We start from the raw sequence: 22,500 nt of genomic DNA on the forward strand, positions 1-22,500 counted from the left end.
CTACCAGTCTGTATAATACCACCAGTCTGTATAATACCACCAGTCTGTATAATATCACCAGTCTGTATAATACCACCAGTCTCCACTGTATAATACCACCAGTCTGTATAATACCACCAGTCTGTATAATACCACCAGTCTGTATAATACCACCAGTCTGTATAATACTACCAGTCTGTATAATACTACCAGTCTGTATAATACCACCAGTCTGTATAATACCACCAGTCTGTATAATACCACCAGTCTCCAATGTATAATACCACCAGTCTGTATAATACCACCAGTCTCCACTGTATAATACAACCAGTCTGTATAATACTACCAGTCTGTATAATACTACCAGTCTGTATAATACTACCAGTCTGTATAACACTACCAGTCTGTATAATACCACCAGTCTGTATAATACCACCAGTCTGTATAATACCACCAGTCTCCACTGTATAATACCACCAGTCTGTATAATACTACCAGTCTGTATAATACCACCAGTCTGTATAATACTACCAGTCTGTATAATACCACCAGTCTGTATAATACTTCCAGTCTGTATAATACTACCAGTCTGTATAATACCACCAGTCTGTATAATACCACCAGTCTCCACTGTATAATACCACCAGTATGTATAATACTACCAGTCTGTATAATACTACCAGTCTGTATAATACTACCAGTCTGTATAATACTACCAGTCTGTATAATACCACCAGTCTGTATAATACTACCAGTCTGTATAATACTACCAGTCTGTATAATACTACCAGTCTGTATAATACTACCAGTCTGTATAATACCACCAGTATGTATAATACTACCAGTCTGTATAATACTACCAGTCTCCACTGTATAATACTACCAGTCTGTATAATACCACCAGTCTGTATAATACCACCAGTATGTATAATACTACCAGTCTGTATAATACTACCAGTCTCCACTGTATAATACTACCAGTCTGTATAATACTACCAGTCTATATAATACCACCAGTCTATATAATACCACCAGTCTGTATAATACCACCAGTCTGTATAATACCACCAGTCTATATAATACTACCAGTCTGTATAATACTACCAGTCTATATAATACTACCAGTCTATATACTACTACCAGTCTGTATAATACTACCAGTCTATATAATACTACCAGTCTATATAATAATACCAGTCTGTATAATACTACCAATCTGTATAATACCACCAGTCTGTATAATACCACCAGTATGTATAATACTACCAGTCTGTATAATACTACCAGTCTATATAATACTACCAGTCTGTATAATACTACCAGTCTATATAATACTACCAGTCTATATACTACTACCAGTCTGTATAATACTACCAGTCTGTATAATACCACCAGTATGTATAATACTACCAGTCTGTATAATACTACCAGTCTCCACTGTATAATACTACCAGTCTGTATAATACTACCAGTCTATATAATACCACCAGTCTATATAATACCACCAGTCTGTATAATACCACCAGTCTGTATAATACCACCAGTCTGTATAATACCACCAGTCTATATAATACTACCAGTCTATATAATACTACCAGTCTATATACTACTACCAGTCTGTATAATACTACCAGTCTATATAATACTACCAGTCTGTATAATACTACCAATCTGTATAATACCACCAGTCTGTATAATACCACCAGTATGTATAATACTACCAGTCTGTATAATACTACCAGTCTATATAATACTACCAGTCTATATACTACTACCAGTCTGTATAATACTACCAGTCTATATAATCCTACCAGTCTATATAATAATACCAGTCTGTATAATACTACCAATCTGTATAATACCACCAGTCTGTATAATACCACCAGTATGTATAATACTACCAGTCTGTATAATACTACCAGTCTATATAATACTACCAGTCTGTATAATACTACCAGTCTGTATAATACCACCAGTCTGTATAATACTACCAGTCTGTATAATACTACCAGTCTGTATAATACTACCAGTCTGTATAATACTACCAGTCTATATAATACTACCAGTCTATATACTACTACCAGTCTGTATAATACTACCAGTCTATATAATACTACCAGTCTATATAATAATACCAGTCTGTATAATACTACCAATCTGTATAATACCACCAGTCTGTATAATACCACCAGTATGTATAATACTACCAGTCTGTATAATACTACCAGTCTATATAATACTACCAGTCTGTATAATACTACCAGTCTGTATAATACCACCAGTCTGTATAATACTACCAGTCTGTATAATACTACCAGTCTGTATAATACTACCAGTCTATATAATAACACCAGTCTATATAATACCACCAGTCTGTATAATAATACCAGTCTGTATAATACTACCAGTCTATATAATACTACCAGTCTGTATAATACTACCAGTCGGTATAATACCACCAGTCTGTATAATACTACCAGTCTGTATAATACTACCAGTCTGTATAATACTACCAGTCTGTATAATACCACCAGTCTGTATAATACTACCAGTCTGTATAATACTACCAGTCTGTATAATACCACCAGTCTGTATAATACCACCAGTCTGTATAATACTACCAGTCTGTATAATACTACCAGTCTCCACTGTGTAATACCACCAGTCTGTATAATACTACCAGTCTGTATAATACTACCAGTCTCCACTGTATAATACCACCAGTCTATATAATACCACCAGTCTGTATAATACTACCAGTCTGTATAATACCACCAGTCTCCACTGTATAATACTACCAGTCTGTATAATACCACCAGTCTGTATAATACCACCAGTCTGTATAATACTACCAGTCTGTATAATACCACCAGTCTGTATAATACCACCAGTCTGTATAATACTACCAGTCTGTATAATACTACCAGTCTGTATAATACCACCAGTCTGTATAATACCACCAGTCTGTATAATACTACCAGTCTGTATAATACCACCAGTCTGTATAATACTACCAGTCTGTATAATACCACCAGTCTGTATAATACTACCAGTCTGTATAATACCACCAGTCTGTATAATACTACCAGTCTGTATAATACCACCAGTCTGTATAATACTACCAGTCTGTATAATACTACCAGTCTGTATAATACCACCAGTCTGTATAATACCACCAGTCTGTATAATACTACCAGTCTGTATAATACTACCAGTCTCCACTGTATAATACCACCAGTCTGTATAATACTACCAGTCTGTATAATACTACCAGTCTGTATAATACTACCAGTCTGTATAATACTACCAGTCAGTATAATACCACCAGTCTGTATAATACTACCAGTCTATATAATACTACCAGTCTGTATAATACTACCAGTCTATATAATACTACCAGTCTGTATAATACTACCAGTCTATATAATACTACCAGTCTATATAATACCACCAGTCTGTATAATACTACCAGTCTGTATAATACTACCAGTCTATATAATTCCACCAGTCTGTATAATACTACCAGTCTATATAATACTACCAGTCTATATAATACCACCAGTCTGTATAATACTACCAGTCTATATAATACTACCAGTCTGTATAATACTACCAGTCTGTATAATACTACCAGTCTGTATAATACTACCAGTCTATATAATACTACCAGTCTGTATAATACTACCAGTCTGTATAATACCACCAGTCTGTATAATACTACCAGTCTGTATAATACTACCAGTCTGTATAATACCACCAGTCTGTATAATACCACCAGTCTGTATAATACTACCAGTCTGTATAATACCACCAGTCTGTATAATACTACCAGTCTGTATAATACTACCAGTCTCCACTGTATAATACCACCAGTCTGTATAATACTACCAGTCTGTATAATACTACCAGTCTCCACTGTATAATACCACCAGTCTATATAATACCACCAGTCTGTATAATACCACCAGTCTCCACTGTATAATACTACCAGTCTGTATAATACCACCAGTCTGTATAATACCACCAGTCTGTATAATACTACCAGTCTGTATAATACCACCAGTCTGTATAATACCACCAGTCTGTATAATACTACCAGTCTGTATAATACTACCAGTCTGTATAATACCACCAGTCTGTATAATACCACCAGTCTGTATAATACTACCAGTCTGTATAATACCACCAGTCTGTATAATACTACCAGTCTGTATAATACCACCAGTCTGTATAATACTACCAGTCTGTATAATACCACCAGTCTGTATAATACTACCAGTCTGTATAATACCACCAGTCTGTATAATACTACCAGTCTGTATAATACTACCAGTCTGTATAATACCACCAGTCTGTATAATACCACCAGTCTGTATAATACTACCAGTCTGTATAATACTACCAGTCTCCACTGTATAATACCACCAGTCTGTATAATACTACCAGTCTGTATAATACTACCAGTCTGTATAATACCACCAGTCTGTATAATACTACCAGTCTGTATAATACTACCAGTCTCCACTGTATAATACCACCAGTCTATATAATACTACCAGTCTATATAATACTACCAGTCTCCAGGGGAGTCCTCCTTCTAGTAGTAGAGAAATTGCTGTATAATACCACCAGTCTATATAATACCACCAGTCTGTATAATACTACCAGTCTGTATAATACCACCAGTCTCCACTGTATAATACTACCAGTCTGTATAATACCACCAGTCTGTATAATACCACCAGTCTGTATAATACTACCAGTCTGTATAATACCACCAGTCTGTATAATACCACCAGTCTGTATAATACTACCAGTCTGTATAATACCACCAGTCTGTATAATACCACCAGTCTGTATAATACTACCAGTCTGTATAATACCACCAGTCTGTATAATACTACCAGGCTGTATAATACCACCAGTCTGTATAATACTACCAGTCTGTATAATACCACCAGTCTGTATAATACTACCAGTCTGTATAATACCACCAGTCTGTATAATACTACCAGTCTGTATAATACTACCAGTCTCCACTGTATAATACCACCAGTCTATATAATACTACCAGTCTATATAATACTACCAGTCGGTATAATACCACCAGTCTGTATAATACTACCAGTCTGTATAATACTACCAGTCTGTATAATACTACCAGTCTATATAATACTACCAGTCTGTATAATACCACCAGTCTGTATAATACTACCAGTCTGTATAATACTACCAGTCTATATAATTCCACCAGTCTGTATAATACTACCAGTCTATATAATACTACCAGTCTATATAATACCACCAGTCTGTATAATACTACCAGTCTATATAATACTACCAGTGTGTATAATACTACCAGTCTGTATAATACTACCAGTCTGTATAATACCACCAGTCTATATAATACTACCAGTCTGTATAATACCACCAGTCTATATAATACTACCAGTCTATATAATACCACCAGTCTATATAATACTACCAGTCTGTATAATACCACCAGTCTGTATAATACTACCAGTCTGTATAATACTACCAGTCTGTATAATACTACCAGTCTATATAATACTACCAGTCTGTATAATACTACCAGTCTGTATAATACCACCAGTCTGTATAATACCACCAGTCTGTATAATACTACCAGTCTGTATAATACTACCAGTCTCCACTGTATAATACCACCAGTCTATATAATACTACCAGTCTATATAATACTACCAGTCGGTATAATACCACCAGTCTGTATAATACTACCAGTCTATATAATACTACCAGTCTGTATAATACTACCAGTCTATATAATTCTACCAGTCTATATAATACCACCAGTCTGTATAATACTACCAGTCTGTATAATACTACCAGTCTATATAATTCCACCAGTCTGTATAATACTACCAGTCTATATAATACTACCAGTCTATATAATACCACCAGTCTGTATAATACTACCAGTCTATATAATACTACCAGTCTGTATAATACTACCAGTCTGTATAATACTACCAGTCTGTATAATACCACCAGTCTATATAATACTACCAGTCTGTATAATACCACCAGTCTATATAATACTACCAGTCTATATAATACCACCAGTCTATATAATACTACCAGTCTGTATAATACCACCAGTCTGTATAATACTACCAGTCTATATAATACTACCAGTCTGTATAATACTACCAGTCTGTATAATACTACCAGTCTGTATAATACCACCAGTCTGTATAATACCACCAGTCTGTATAATACTACCAGTCTGTATAATACCACCAGTCTATATAATACTACCAGTCTATATAATACCACCAGTCTATATAATACTACCAGTCTGTATAATACCACCAGTCTGTATAATACTACCAGTCTATATAATACTACCAGTCTGTATAATACTACCAGTCTGTATAATACCACCAGTCTGTATAATACCACCAGTCTGTATAATACTACCAGTCTACTTCCAGTCTATATAATACTACCAGTCTCCATTAAAGTGTTTCACTGACTGTGTATCTATGGATCAATTTCTGCTAAATGACCTGCTATCATGTAACGTACAAACTCAGTAAACGAATGTGTGTGTGTGTTCGTGTGTGTGTGTGTGTGTGAGTGTGTGTGTGTGTGTGTGTGTGTGTGTGTGTGTGTGTGTGTGTGTGTGTGTGTGTGTGTGTGTGTGTGTTCATGTGTGTGTGTGTATGTGTGTTTGTGTGTGTGTGTGTATGTGTGTGTGTGTGTGTTCTCCAGAATGGCTTCACTCCTCTCTACATGGCAGCCCAGGAGAACCACCTGGAGGTGGTCAGATACCTGCTGGAGAATGGAGGCAACCAGAGCGCCGCTACTGAGGTCTGTGTGTGTGTGTGTGGGTGTATAGGTGTGTGGGCGTATAGGTGTGTGTGTGTGTGTGTGAGTGTGTGTGTGGGTGTATAGGTGTGGGTGTATAGGTGTGTGGGTGTGTGCGTAGGTGTGTGTGTGGGTGTATAGGTTTGTGTGTGTCAAGATTTGTGAATTTGGATTTATGTATTTGGATATCTTTGTGTTTCTGTCTGTTTAACTCTCCCTCCCCCTCTCCTCTCCTCTCCTCTCCTCTCCTCTCCTCTCCTCTCCTCTCCTCTCCTCTCCTCTTCTCCTCTCCTCTCCTCTCCTCTCCTCTCTTCTCCTCTCCTCTCCTCTCTTCTCTTCTCCTCTCCTCTCCTCTCCTCTCCTCTCCTCTCCTCTCCTCTCTTCTCTTCTCCTCTCTTCTCCTCTCCTCTCCTCTCCTCTCCTCTCCTCTCCTATCCTCTCCTCTCCTCTCCCCTTCTCCTCCTCTCCTCCTCCTCCTGTAGGATGGGTTCACCCCCCTGGCCATAGCCTTGCAGCAGTGTCATAACCAGGTGGTTTCTCTCCTCCTGGAACATGACACCAAGGGCAAGGTAATTATATTATTATTTAACCTTTAACCTTTAACCTTTATTTTGATTTAACCAGGTCAGTCAGTTCAAAACAAATTATTATTTACAATGACGGCCTACCCCGGCCAAACCCAGACGATGCTCGGCCAGTTGGGCTCCGCTCTATGGGACGCCCAACCACGGCCGGTTGTGATAGCGCCACATATTACCACGGCCAAACCCAGACGACGCTGGGCCAGTTGGGCTCCGCTCTATGGGACGCCCAACCACGGCCGGTTGTGATAGCGCCACATATTACCCCGGCCAAACCCAGACTACGCTGGGCCAATTGGGCTCCGCTCTATGGGACGCCCAACCACAGCCGGTTGTGATAGCGCCACATATTACCCCGGCCAAACCCAGACGACGCTGGGCCAGTTGGGCTCCGCTCTATGGGACGCCCAACCACGGCCGGTTGTGATAGCGCCACATATTACCCCAGCCAAACCCAGACTACGCTGGGCCAGTTGACTACTTGACTAGTTGACTAGGTGGCTAGGTGACTAGTTGACTGGTTGACTAGGTGACTAGTTGACTAGTTGACCAGGTGACTAGTTGACTAGTTGAATAGGTGACTAGGTGACTGGTTGACTAGGTGGCTAGGTGACTAGTTGACTAGATGACTAGGTGACTAGTTGACTAGGTGACTAGTTGACTAGTTGAATAGGTGACTAGGTGACTAGTTGACTAGTTGAGTAGTTGACTATATGACTAGGTGACTAGTTGAGTAGTTGACTAGGTGACTAGTTGACTAGGTGACTAGGTGACTAGTTGACTAGGTGACTAGTTGACTAGTTGACTAGGTGACTAGTTGACTAGGTGACTAGTTGAATAGGTGACTAGTTGACTAGGTGACTAGTTGACTAGTTGAATAGGTGACTAGTTGACTAGGTGACTAGGTGACTAGTTGACTAGGTGACTAGGTGACTAGTTGACTAGGTGACTAGGTAACTAGTTGACTAGGTGACTAGGTGACTAGTTGACTAGGTGGCTAGGTGACTAGTTGACTAGGTGGCTAGGTGACTAGTTGACTAGGTGACTAGTTGACTAGTTGACTAGGTGACTAGTTGACTAGGTGACTAGGTGACTGGTTGACTAGTTGACTAGGTGACTAGGTGACTAGGTGACTAGGTGACTAGGTGACTAGTTGACTAGTTGACTAGGTGACTAGTTGACTAGGTGACTAGTTGACTAGGTGACTAGTTGACTAGGTGACTAGGTGACTGGTTGACTAGTTGACTAGGTGACTAGGTGACTAGTTGACTAGTTGACTAGGTGACTAGTTGACTAGGTGACTAGGTGACTAGTTGACTAGTTGACTAGGTGACTAGTTGACTAGGTGGGTAGGTGACTAGTTGACTAGATGACTAGGTGACTAGGTGACTTGTTGACTAGTTGACTAGGTGACTAGGTGACTGGTTGACTAGTTGACTGGGTGACCAGGTGACTAGGTGACTTGTTGACTAGTTGACTATGTGACTAGGTGACTAGGTGACTTGTTGACTAGTTGACTAGGTGACTTGTTGACTAGGTGACTAGGTGACTAGTTGACTAGGTGACTAGGTGACTTGTTGACTAGGTGACTAGGTGACTAGTTGACTAGGTGAATCAGGTCTACAACAACATGGTGAACTGTCTCAGGGTCACAGAGGAGGAGGGTTGAGAAGGCCTATCTTTAAGGGTCCACAATGGAAAAATGAGTCATTGACTTTATTGTGTCATCCATAAACAAGTTGTTCAAGTGTGTCTGGACTGTCTGTTGATAATCTATTCAATCATCCAATCAAATGTATCCATCCAGGTGCGGCTGCCTGCCCTGCACATCGCTGCCCGGAAGGATGACACCAAGGCAGCTGCCCTGCTGCTACAGAATGACCACAACGCTGATGTTCAGAGCAAGGTACCCCGAGGATGGAGGAGAGGAGAGGAAGGGAGTGGGAGGGAGGGAGGTAGGGGGAGGAGAGGGAGGGAGGGGGAAGAGAGGGGAGGAGGGAGGATGGAGGAAGAGAGGGGAGGAGGGAGGATGGGGAAGAGAGGGGGTGGAGGGAGGATGGGGGAAGAGAGGGGAGGAGGGAGGAATGGGGAAGAGAGGGGAGGAGGGAGGATGGGGAAGAGAGGGAGGAGGGAGGATGGGGAAGAGAGGGAGTAGGGAGGATGGGGAAGAGAGGGGGTGGAGGGAGGATGGGGGAAGAGAGGGAGGAGGGAGGATGGGGGAAGAGAGGGGAGGAGGGAGGATGGGGGAAAAGAGGGGTGGAGGGAGGATGGGGGAAGAGAGGGGAGGAGGGAGGATGGGGGAAGAGAGGGGTGGAGGGAGGAGGGAGGGAGGGGGAGGATGGGGGAAGAGAGGGGTGGAGGGAGGATGGGGGAAGAGAGGGGGTGGAGGGAGGATGGGGGAAGAGAGGGGAGGAGGGAGGATGGGGGAAGAGAGGGGAGGAGGGAGGATGGGGAAGAGAGGGGAGGAGGGAGGATGGGGAAGAGAGGGGAGTAGGGAGGATGGGGGAAGAGAGGGGGTGGAGGGAGGATGGGGGAAGAGAGGGGAGGAGGGAGGATGGGGGAAGAGAGGGGAGGAGGGAGGATGGGGGAAAAGAGGGGTGGAGGGAGGATGGGGGAAGAGAGGGGAGGAGGGAGGATGGGGAAGAGAGGGGTGGAGGGAGGATGGAGGAGGGAGGATGGGGGAAGAGAGGGGAGGAGGGAGGATGGGGGAAGAGAGGGGAGGAGGGAGAATGGGGGAAGAGAGGGGGAGGAGGGAGGATGGGGGAAGAGAGGGGAGGAGGGAGGATGGGGAAGAGAGGGGAGGAGGGAGGATGGGGAAGAGAGGGGAGGAGGGGGATGGGGAATGAGAGGGGAGGAGGGAGGATGGGGAAGAGAGGGGAGGAGGGAGGATGGGGAAGAGAGGGGTGGAGCGAGGATGGGGGAAGAGAGGGGAGGATGGGGGAAGAGATGGGGTGGAGGGAGGATGGGGGAAGAGAGGGGAGGAGGGAGGATGGTGTAAGAGAGGGGAGGAGGGAGGATGGGGAAGAGAGGGGAGGAGGGAGGATGGGGAAGAGAGGGGAGGAGGGAGGATGGGGGAAGAGAGGGGGTGGAGGGAGGATGGAGGAAGAGAGGGAGGAGGGGGAGGATGGGGGAAGAGAAGGAAGGAGGGAGGATGTGGGAAGAGAGGGGTGGAGGGAGGATGGAGGAGAGGAGGGAGGATGGAGGAAGAGAGGGGAGGAGGGAGGATGGGGGAAGAGAGGGGGAGGAGGGAGGATGGGGAAGAGAGGGGAGGAGGGAGGATGGGGGAAGAGAGGGGAGGAGGGAGAATGGGGGAAGAAAGGGGGAGTAGGGAGAATGGGGGAAGAGAGGGGGTGGAGGGAGGATGGGGGAAGAGAGGGGAGGAGGGAGGATGGGGGAAGAGAAGGAAGGAGGGAGGATGGGGGAAGAGAGGGGTGGAGGGAGGATGGAGGAGAGGAGGGAGGATGGAGGAAGAGAGGGGGAGGAGGGAGGATGGGGGAAGAGAGGGGTGGAGGGAGGATGGGGAAGAGAAGGAAGGAGGGAGGATGGGGGAGAGGAGGGAGGATGGAGGAAGAGAGGGGAGGAGGGAGGATGGGGGAAGAGAGGGGTGGAGGGAGGATGGGGGAAGGGAGGGGTGGAGGGAGGATGGAGGAGAGGAGGAGGGAGGATGGAGGAAGAGGGGGAGGAGGGAGGATGGGGGAAGAGAGGGGTGGAGGGAGGATGGAGGAGAGGAGGGAGGGGAGGGAGGGAGGTAGGGGGAGGGAGGGAGGTAGGGGGAGAGGATGGAGGGAGGGAGGGAGGTAGGTAGGGGGAGGGGATGGAGGGAGGGAGGATAGGGGAAGAGAGGGGAGGAGGGAGGATGGGGGAAGAGGGGGAGGAGGGAGGATGGGGAAGAGAGGGGCGGAGGGAGGATGGGGGAAGAGAGGGGAGGAGGGAGGATGGGGAATGAGAGGGAGGAGGGAGGATGGGGGAAGAGAGGGGAGGAGGGAGGATGGGGAAGAGAGGGGGTGGGGGAAGAGAGGGGAGGAGGGAGGATGGGGAAGAGAGGGGATGGGGGAAGAGAGGGGAGGAGGGAGGATGGGGACGAGAGGGAGGAGGGAGGATGGGGAAGAGAGGGGAGGAGGGAGGATGGGGGACGAGAGGGGAGGATGGGGGAAGAGAGGGGACGAGGGAGGATGGGGAAGAGAGAGGGTGGAGGGAGGATGGGGTAGGAGAGGGGAGGAGGGAGGATGGGAGAAGAGAGGGGATGGGGGAGGATGGAGGAAGAGAGAGGAGGAGGGAGGATGGGGGAAGAGAGGGGAGGAGGGAGGATGGGGGAAGAGAGGGGAGAAGGATAAAAGAGGGACGGTGGTGCTGTAGGGTTGGTGACAGACTTGCACTGTTTTTCTGTTTCAATACTGTGTCTTTAAAAGTCATTCTGGTGCCTTATTTGTCATGTGACCTGCATGCAGAACATGACAGCATCCTGTGTGGGGGGTTTGGTGTGAGGTCATCTTGTCTTATAATGCCCTGTTCCCTGTGTAACAACCAAACTACCTCCTCTCCTCTCCTCCCCTCTCCTCTCCTCTCATCTCTTCTCATTTCCTCCTCCTCCTTCTCATCTCCTTTCCACCTCTCCTCTCCTCTCCTTTCCTCCTCTACTCTCCATTCCTCCTCTCTCTCCTCTTCTCCTCTCTCCTCTACTCTCATCTCCTTTCCTCCTCTCTCTCTCTCTCTCTCTCTCTCTCCTCCTCTCCTCTCCTTTCCTCCTCCCTCTCCTCCCTCCCTCTCCTTTCCTCCTTCCTCTCCTCTCCTCTCCTCTCCTCCTCCTCCTCTCCTCCCTCTCCTCTCCTCCCTCTCCTCTTCCTCCCTCTCCTCCTCCTCTCCTCTCCTCTCCTCTCCTCTTACGGCGTTATCAGATGATGGTTAACAGAACTACAGAGGTATACATGTTTATTCTACCCATCACCTCCTCTCCTCCCCTGTTCCTTCTTCACCTCCATCTAGCTCTGCTCTGTAGTTCCTGTGTTGACATCAGACCTGTATTAAATACTGCATGATGGACTCTGACATGCTCTACTCTACATCTAGCATCTGGTGTCTGTCTGTCTGTCTGTCTGTCTGTCTGTCTGTCTGTCTGTCTGTCTGTCTGTCTGTCTGTCTGTCTGTCTGTCTGTCTGTCTGTCTGTCTGTCTGTCTGTCTGTCTGTCTGTCTGTCTGTCTGTCTGTCTGCCTGCCTGCCTGCCTGCCTGCCTGCCTGCCTGCCTGCCTGCCTGTTGGATACGAGTGTTTGACTCTACCAGTAAATAGACTTGTTGTAACAGCCTCCTGGTCCTGAGCATGTCTGAATGTTTCAACTTTATTCCTTGTTTTACACCTCTAAGAGTGTGTGTCTTTGGTGTTGAAGTCTTTGTTTCCAAGAAAATAACATTTTATTATAATCTGATGATAATATTTATGTATATTATATTAATATGGTTGGATATATTATAATCTAATGATAGTATTTATATATATTATATTAATATGGTTGGATATATTATAATCTGATGATAGTATTTATATATATTATAGTAATATGGTTGGATATATTATAATATATGATAATATTTATATATATTATATTAATATGGTTGGATATATTATAATATATGATAGTATTTATATATATTATAGTAATATGGTTGGATATATTATAATATATGATAATATTTATATATATTATATTAATATGGTTGGATATATTATAATATATGATAGTATTTATATATATTATAGTAGTATGGTTGGATATATTATAATATATGATAATATTTATATATATTATATTAATATGGTTGGATATATTATAATCTAATGATAGTATTTATATATATTATAGTAATATGGTTGGATATATTATAATATATGATAATATTTATATATATTATATTAATATGGTTGGATATATTATAATATATGATAGTATTTATATATATTATAGTAGTATGGTTGGATATATTATAATATATGATAATATTTATATATATTATAGTAGTATGGTTGGATATATTATAATCTGATGATAGTATTTATATATATTATAGTAGTATGGTTGGATATATTATAATCTGATGATAGTATTTATATATATTATAGTAGTATGGTTGGATATATTATAATCTAATGATAGTATTTATATATATTAAATTAGTGTGGTTGGTTAACTATGTTTCTTAATCGCCCCATGTCTCCCAGAATGGGAAGGTAAGAGGATCATATCTAACTCTGTCATATCGCTGCTTTATATTTCCATATATAAATGTCTGTCCCGTCTGTGTCACAGAGCTCTGTAGTGGCTAGTCGCTTACTGTTCTTTATTCTTTATTCTACTTCTTCATTATCATTTATTGTTATTATTTATTATTATTTATATGTAGGGTTAATGTAGTGTTATAGGGTTAATGTAGTGTTATAGGGTTAATGTAGTGTTATAGGGTTAATGTAGTGTTATAGGGTTAATGTAGTGTTATAGGGTTAATGTAGTGTTATAGGGTTAATGTAGTGTTATAGGGTTAATGTAGTGTTATAGGGTAATGTAGTGTTATAGGGTAATGTAGTGTTATAGGGTTAATGTAGTGTTATAGGGTTAATGTAGTGTTATAGGGTTAATGTAGTGTTATAGGGTTAATGTAGTGTTGTAGGTTTAATGTAGTGTTATATAGGGTTAATGTAGTGTTATAGGGGTAATGTAGTGTTATAGGGGTAATGTAGTGTTATAGGGGTAATGTAGTGTTATAGGGTTAATGTAATGTTATAGGGGTAATGTAGTGTTATAGGGTTAATGTAGTGTTATAGGGTTAATGTAGTGTTATAGGGTTAATGTAGTGTTATAGGGGTAATGTAGTGTTATAGGGTTAATGTAGTGTTATAGGGTTAATGTAGTGTTATAGGGTTAATGTAGTGTTATAGGGTTAATGTAGTGTTATAGGGTAATGTAGTGTTATAGGGTTAATGTAGTGTTATAGGGTTAATGTAGTGTTATAGGGGTAATGTAGTGTTATAGGGGTAATGTAGTGTTATAGGGTTAATGTAGTGTTATAGGGGTAATGTAGTGTTATAGGGTTAATGTAGTGTTATAGGGGTAATGTAGTGTTATAGGGTTAATGTAGTGTTATAGGGGTAATGTAGTGTTATAGGGGTAATGTAGTGTTATAGGGTTAATGTAGTGTTATAGGGGTAATGTAGTGTTATAGGGTTAATGTAGTATAGGGTTAATGTGTTATAGGGTTAATGTAGTGTTATAGGGTTAATGTAGTGTTATAGGGTTAATGTAGTGTTATAGGGGTAATGTAGTGTTATAGGGTTAATGTAGTGTTATAGGGTTAATGTAGTGTTATAGGGGTAATGTAGTGTTATAGGGTTAATGTAGTGTTATAGGGGTAATGTAGTGTTATAGGGTTAATGTAGTGTTATAGGGTTAATGTAGTGTTATAGGGTTAATGTAGTGTTATAGGGTTAATGTAGTGTTATAGGGTTAATGTAGTGTTATAGGGTTAATGTAGTGTTATAGGGTTAATGTAGTGTTATAGGGTTAATGTAGTGTTATAGGGTTAATGTAGTGTTATAGGGTTAATGTAGTGTTATAGGGTTAATGTAGTGTTATAGGGGTAATGTAGTGTTATAGGGTTAATGTAGTGTTATAGGGTTAATGTAGTGTTATAGGGTTAATGTAGTGTTATAGGGTTAATGTAGTGTTATAGGGTTAATGTAGTGTTATAGGGTTAATGTAGTGTTATAGGGTTAATGTAGTGTTATAGGGTTAATGTAGTGTTATAGGGTTAATGTAGTGTTATATAGGGTTAATGTAGTGTTATAGGGTAATGTAGTGTTATAGGGTTAATGTAGTGTTATAGGGTTAATGTAGTGTTATAGGGGTAATGTAGTGTTATAGGGTTAATGTAGTGTTATAGGGTTAATGTAGTGTTATAGGGTTAATGTAGTGTTATAGGGTTAATGTAGTGTTATAGGGGTAATGTAGTGTTATAGGGTTAATGTAGTGTTATAGGGTTAATGTAGTGTTATAGGGTTAATGTAGTGTTATAGGGTTAATGTAGTGTTATATAGGGTTAATGTAGTGTTATAGGGTTAATGTAGTGTTATATAGGGTTAATGTAGTGTTATAGGGTTAATGTAGTGTTATAGACTTAATGTAGTGTTATAGGGTTAATGTAGTGTTATAGGGTTAATGTAGTGTTATAGGGTTAATGTAGTGTTATATAGGGTTAATGTAGTGTTATAGGGTTAATGTAGTGTTATAGGGTTAATGTAGTGTTATAGGGTTAATGTAGTGTTATAGCCTTAATGTAGTGTTATAGGGTTAATGTAGTGTTATAGGGTTAATGTAGTGTTATATACTTAATGTAGTGTTATAGACTTAATGTAGTGTTATAGGTTTAATGTAGTGTTATATACTTAATGTAGTGTTATAGGGTTAATGTAGTGTTATAGCCTTAATGTAGTGTTATAGGGTTAATGTAGTGTTATAGCCTTAATGTAGTGTTATAGCCTTAATGTAGTGTTATAGGGTTAATGTAGTGTTATAGGGTTAATGTAGTGTTATAGCCTTAATGTAGTGTTATAGCTTAATGTAGTGTTATAGGGTTAATGTAGTGTTATAGGGTTAATGTAGTGTTATAGGGTTAATGTAGTGTTATAGGGTTAATGTAGTGTTATAGGGTTAATGTAGTGTTATAGTGTTATAGGGTTAATGTAGTGTTATAGGGTTAATGTAGTGTTATAGGGTTAATGTAGTGTTATAGGGTTAATGTAGTGTTATAGGGTTAATGTAGTGTTATAGGGTTAATGTAGTGTTATAGGGTTAATGTAGTGTTATAGGGTTAATGTAGTGTTATAGGGTTAATGTAGTGTTATAGGGTTAATGTAGTGTTATAGGGTTAATGTAGTGTTATAGGGTTAATGTAGTGTTATAGGGTTAATGTAGTGTTATATAGGGTTAATGTAGTGTTATAGGGTTAATGTAGTGTTATAGACTTAATGTAGTGTTATAGGGTTAATGTAGTGTTATAGGGTCAATGTAGTGTTATAGGGTTAATGTAGTGTTATAGGGTTAATGTAGTGTTATAGGGTTAATGTAGTGTTATAGGGTTAATGTAGTGTTATAGGGTTAATGTAGTGTTATAGCCTTAATGTAGTGTTATAGCTTAATGTAGTGTTGTAGGGTTAATGTAGTGTTATAGGGTTAATGTAGTGTTATAGGGTAATGTAGTGTTATAGACTTAATGTAGTGTTATAGGGTTAATGTAGTGTTATAGGGTTAATGTAGTGTTATAGACTTAATGTAGTGTTATATAGGGTTAATGTAGTGTTATAGGGTTAATGTAGTGTTATAGGGTTAATGTAGTGTTATAGGGTTAATGTAGTGTTATAGACTTAATGTAGTGTTATAGGGTTAATGTAGTGTTATAGGGTTAATGTAGTGTTATAGGGTTAATGTAGTGTTATAGGTTAATGTAGTGTTATAGGGTTAATGTAGTGTTATAGGGTTAATGTAGTGTTATAGGGTTAATGTAGTGTTATAGGGTTAATGTAGTGTTATAGGGTTAATGTAGTGTTATAGACTTAATGTAGTGTTATAGGGTTAATGTAGTGTTATAGGGTTAATGTAGTGTTATAGGGTTAATGTAGTGTTATAGGGTTAATGTAGTGTTATAGGGGTAATGTAGTGTTATAGACTTAATGTAGTGTTATAGGGTTAATGTAGTGTTATAGGGTAATGTAGTGTTATAGGGTTAATGTAGTGTTATAGGGTTAATGTAGTGTTATAGGGTTAATGTAGTGTTATAGGGTTAATGTAGTGTTATAGGGTTAATGTAGTGTTGTAGGGTTAATGTAGTGTTATAGGGTAATGTAGTGTTATAGCCTTAATGTAGTGTTATAGGGTTAATGTAGTGTTATAGGGTTAATGTAGTGTTATAGCTTAATGTAGTGTTATAGGGTTAATGTAGTGTTATAGGGTTAATGTAGTGTTATAGGGTTAATGTAGTGTTATAGGGTTAATGTAGTGTTATAGCCTTAATGTAGTGTTATAGGGTTAATGTAGTGTTATAGACTTAATGTAGTGTTATAGGGTTAATGTAGTGTTATAGGGTTAATGTAGTGTTATAGCCTTAATGTAGTGTTATAGCCTTAATGTAGTGTTATATAGGGTTAATGTAGTGTTATAGGGTTAATGTAGTGTTATAGGGTTAATGTAATGTTATAGACTTAATGTAGTGTTATAGGGTTAATGTAGTGTTATAGCTTAATGTAGTGTTATAGGGTTAATGTAGTGTTATAGGGTTAATGTAGTGTTATAGGGTTAATGTAGTGTTATAGGGTTAATGTAGTGTTATAGGGTTAATGTAGTGTTATAGCCTTAATGTAGTGTTATAGGGTTAATGTAGTGTTATAGGGGTAATGTAGTGTTATAGGGTTAATGTAGTGTTATAGGGGTAATGTAGTGTTATAGGGTTAATGTAGTGTTATAGCTTAATGTAGTGTTATATAGGGTTAATGTAGTGTTATAGGGTTAATGTAGTGTTATAGGGTTAATGTAGTGTTATAGGGTTAATGTAGTGTTATAGGGTTAATGTAGTGTTATAGGGTTAATGTAGTGTTATAGGGTTAATGTAGTGTTATAGGGGTAATGTAGTGTTATAGGGTTAATGTAGTGTTATAGGGTTAATGTAGTGTTATAGGGTAATGTAGTGTTATAGGGTTAATGTAGTGTTAATGTAGTGTAGCCTTAATGTAGTGTTATAGGGTAATGTAGTGTTATAGGGTTAATGTAGTGTTATAGGGTTAATGTAGTGTTATAGGGGTAATGTAGTGTTATAGGGTTAATGTAGTGTTATAGGGTTAATGTAGTGTTATAGGGTTAATGTAGTGTTATAGGGTTAATGTAGTGTTATAGGGGTAATGTAGTGTTATAGGGTTAATGTAGTGTTATAGGGTTAATGTAGTGTTATAGGGTTAATGTAGTGTTATAGGGTTAATGTAGTGTTATAGGGTTAATGTAGTGTTATAGGGTTAATGTAGTGTTATAGGGTTAATGTAGTGTTATAGGGTTAATGTAGTGTTATAGGGTTAATGTAGTGTTATAGGGTTAATGTAGTGTTATAGGGTTAATGTAGTGTTATAGGGTTAATGTAGTGTTATAGCCTTAATGTAGTGTTATAGGGTTAATGTAGTGTTATAGGGTTAATGTAGTGTTATAGGGTAATGTAGTGTTATAGGGTTAATGTAGTGTTATAGGGTTAATGTAGTGTTATAGGGTAATGTAGTGTTATAGGGTTAATGTAGTGTTATAGGGTTAATGTAGTGTTATAGGGTTAATGTAGTGTTATAGGGGTAATGTAGTGTTATAGGGTTAATGTAGTGTTATAGGGTTAATGTAGTGTTATAGGGTTAATGTAGTGTTATAGGGTTAATGTAGTGTTATAGGGTTAATGTAGTGTTATAGGGTAATGTAGTGTTATAGGGTTAATGTAGTGTTATAGGGTTAATGTAGTGTTATAGGGTTAATGTAGTGTTATAGGGTTAATGTAGTGTTATAGGGTTAATGTAGTGTTATAGGGTTAATGTAGTGTTATAGGGGTAATGTAGTGTTATAGGGTTAATGTAGTGTTATAGGGTTAATGTAGTGTTATAGGGTTAATGTAGTGTTATAGGGTTAATGTAGTGTTATAGGGTTAATGTAGTGTTATAGGGTAATGTAGTGTTATAGGGTTAATGTAGTGTTATAGGGGTAATGTAGTGTTATAGGGTTAATGTAGTGTTATAGGGGTAATGTAGTGTTATAGGGTTAATGTAGTGTTATAGGGTTAATGTAGTGTTATAGGGTTAATGTAGTGTTATAGGGTTAATGTAGTGTTATATGGTTAATGTAGTGTTATAGGGTTAAAGGGTTAATGTAGTGTTATAGGGTTAATGTAGTGTTATAGGGGTAATGTAGTGTTATAGGGTTAAAGGGTTAATGTAGTGTTATAGGGTTAATGTAGTGTTATAGGGTTAAAGGGTTAATGTAGTGTTATAGGGTTAATGTAGTGTTATAGGGTTAATGTAGTGTTATACCCTTAATGTAGTGTTATAGGGTTAATGTAGTGTTATAGCCTTAATGTAGTGTTATAGGGGTAATGTAGTGTTATAGGGTTAATGTAGTGTTATACCCTTAATGTAGTGTTATAGGGTTAATGTAGTGTTATAGGGTTAATGTAGTGTTATAGGGTTAATGTAGTGTTATAGGGTTAATGTAGTGTTATAGGGTTAATGTAGTGTTATAGGGTTAATGTAGTGTTATAGGGGTAATGTAGTGTTATAGCCTTAATGTAGTGTTATAGGGTTAATGTAGTGTTATAGGGTAATGTAGTGTTATAGGGGTAATGTAGTGTTATAGGGTTAATGTAGTGTTATAGGGTAATGTAGTGTTATAGGGTAATGTAGTGTTATAGGGTTAATGTAGTGTTATAGGGTTAATGTAGTGTTATAGGGGTAATGTAGTGTTATAGGGTTAATGTAGTGTTATAGGGTTAATGTAGTGTTATATAGGGTTAATGTAATGTGTTATAGGGGTAATGTAGTGTTATAGGGTTAATGTAGTGTTATAGGGTTAATGTAGTGTTATAGGGTTAATGTAGTGTTATAGGGTTAATGTAGTGTTATAGGGTTAATGTAGTGTTATAGGGTAATGTAGTGTTATAGGGTTAATGTAGTGTTATAGGGTTAATGTAGTGTTATAGGGTTAATGTAGTGTTATAGGGTTAATGTAGTGTTATAGGGTTAATGTAGTGTTATAGGGTTAATGTAGTGTTATAGGGTTAATGTAGTGTTATAGGGTTAATGTAGTGTTATAGGGTTAATGTAGTGTTATAGGGTTAATGTAGTGTTATAGGGTAATGTAGTGTTATACCCTTAATGTAGTGTTATAGACTTAATGTAGTGTTATAGGGTAATGTAGTGTTATAGGGGTAATGTAGTGTTATAGGGGTAATGTAGTGTTATAGGGGTAATGTAGTGTTATAGGGTTAATGTAGTGTTATAGGGTAATGTAGTGTTATACCCTTAATGTAGTGTTATAGACTTAATGTAGTGTTATAGGGTAATGTAGTGTTATAGGGTTAATGTAGTGTTATAGGGTTAATGTAGTGTTATAGCCTTAATGTAGTGTTATAGGGTTAATGTAGTGTTATAGCCTTAATGTAGTGTTATAGGGTTAATGTAGTGTTATAGCCTTAATGTAGTGTTATAGCCTTAATGTAGTGTTATAGGGTTAATGTAGTGTTATAGGGTTAATGTAGTGTTATAGGGTTAATGTAGTGTTATAGGGTTAATGTAGTGTTATAGGGTTAATGTAGTGTTATACCCTTAATGTAGTGTTATAGGGTTAATGTAGTGTTATAGGGTAATGTAGTGTTATAGGGTTAATGTAGTGTTATAGGGTTAATGTAGTGTTATAGCCTTAATGTAGTGTTATAGGGTTAATGTAGTGTTATAGGGTTAATGTAGTGTTATAGGGTTAATGTAGTGTTATAGGGTAATGTAGTGTTATAGGGTAATGTAGTGTTATAGGGTTAATGTAGTGTTATAGGGTTAATGTAGTGTTATAGGGTTAATGTAGTGTTATAGGGTAATGTAGTGTTATAGGGTAATGTAGTGTTATAGGGTTAATGTAGTGTTATAGCCTTAATGTAGTGTTATACCCTTAATGTAGTGTTATAGGGTTAATGTAGTGTTATAGGGTTAATGTAGTGTTATAGGGGTAATGTAGTGTTATAGGGTTAATGTAGTGTTATAGCCTTAATGTAGTGTTATAGGGTTAATGTAGTGTTATATAGGGTTAATGTAGTGTTATAGGGTAATGTAGTGTTATAGGGTTAATGTAGTGTTATAGGGTTAATGTAGTGTTATAGGGTTAATGTAGTGTTATAGGGTTAATGTAGTGTTATAGGGTTAATGTAGTGTTATAGGGTTAATGTAGTGTTATAGGGTAATGTAGTGTTATAGGGGTAATGTAGTGTTATAGGGTTAATGTAGTGTTATAGGGTTAATGTAGTGTTATAGGGTTAATGTAGTGTTATAGGGTTAATGTAGTGTTATAGGGTAATGTAGTGTTATAGGGTAATGTAGTGTTATAGGGTAATGTAGTGTTATAGGGTTAATGTAGTGTTATAGGGTTAATGTAGTGTTATAGGGTTAATGTAGTGTTATAGGGTAATGTAGTGTTATAGGGTAATGTAGTGTTATATAGGGTTAATGTAGTGTTATAGGGTTAATGTAGTGTTATAGGGTAATGTAGTGTTATAGGGTAATGTAGTGTTATAGGGTTAATGTAGTGTTATAGGGTTAATGTAGTGTTATAGGGGTAATGTAGTGTTATAGGGGTAATGTAGTGTTATAGGGTTAATGTAGTGTTATAGACTGTGATAGATTATTTGTTTATGATTATTGTCTTCATTCCGCTGCCCAAATGGCACCCTATTCCCTAGGTTAGTGCACTACTTATAGACCAGAACCCTATGGGTAATGTATTCCCTAGGGTAATGCACTACTTTAGACCAGAACCCTATGGCAATGTATTCCCTAGGTTAATGCACTACTGTTATACCAGAGACCTGTGGCAACCTATTCCCTGTATAGGGCACTACTTTAGTCCAGAGCCCCATGGCACCCTATTCCCTATGTAATGCACTACTTTAGACCAGAGCATCATGGCAATGTACTATATAGGGCCCTCAGGGTGTAGTCTGTAATGTACTGTATCATGTACTGACCAGGGGCCTCAGGGTGTAGTCTGTACTGTATCATGTACTGACCAGGGCCTCAGGGTGTAGTCTGTACTGTATCATGTACTGACCAGGGGCCTGTACTGTATCATGTACTGACCAGGGACCTCAGGGTGTAGTCTGTACTGTATCATGTGCTGACCAGGGGCCATTCAGGGTGTAGTCTGTACTGTATCATGTATTGACCAGGGGCCCTCAGGGTGTAGTCTGTACTGTATCATGTACTGACCAGGGGCCTCAGGGTGTAGTCTGTACTGTATCATGTACTGACCAGGGGCCTCAGGGTGTAG

The 22,500-nt window shown here is 39.2% G+C and overlaps 1 protein-coding gene across 1 annotated transcript in view; it reads left to right on the forward strand.

Annotated features, from left to right (window-relative positions):
- Positions 1-22,500, forward strand: part of LOC115127460 (ankyrin-2-like) — a 242,285-nt gene that overhangs the window by 59,137 nt on the left and 160,648 nt on the right. The window contains 4 exon segments of the mRNA XM_065017053.1: positions 6,736-6,834; positions 7,314-7,400; positions 9,220-9,318; positions 12,308-12,331. Coding sequence (XP_064873125.1) covers positions 6,736-6,834; positions 7,314-7,400; positions 9,220-9,318; positions 12,308-12,331 — 309 coding nt within the window.

This window comes from Oncorhynchus nerka, unplaced genomic scaffold, assembly GCF_034236695.1.
Source record: "Oncorhynchus nerka isolate Pitt River unplaced genomic scaffold, Oner_Uvic_2.0 unplaced_scaffold_423, whole genome shotgun sequence".
Taxonomy (NCBI): Eukaryota; Metazoa; Chordata; class Actinopteri; order Salmoniformes; family Salmonidae; genus Oncorhynchus; species Oncorhynchus nerka.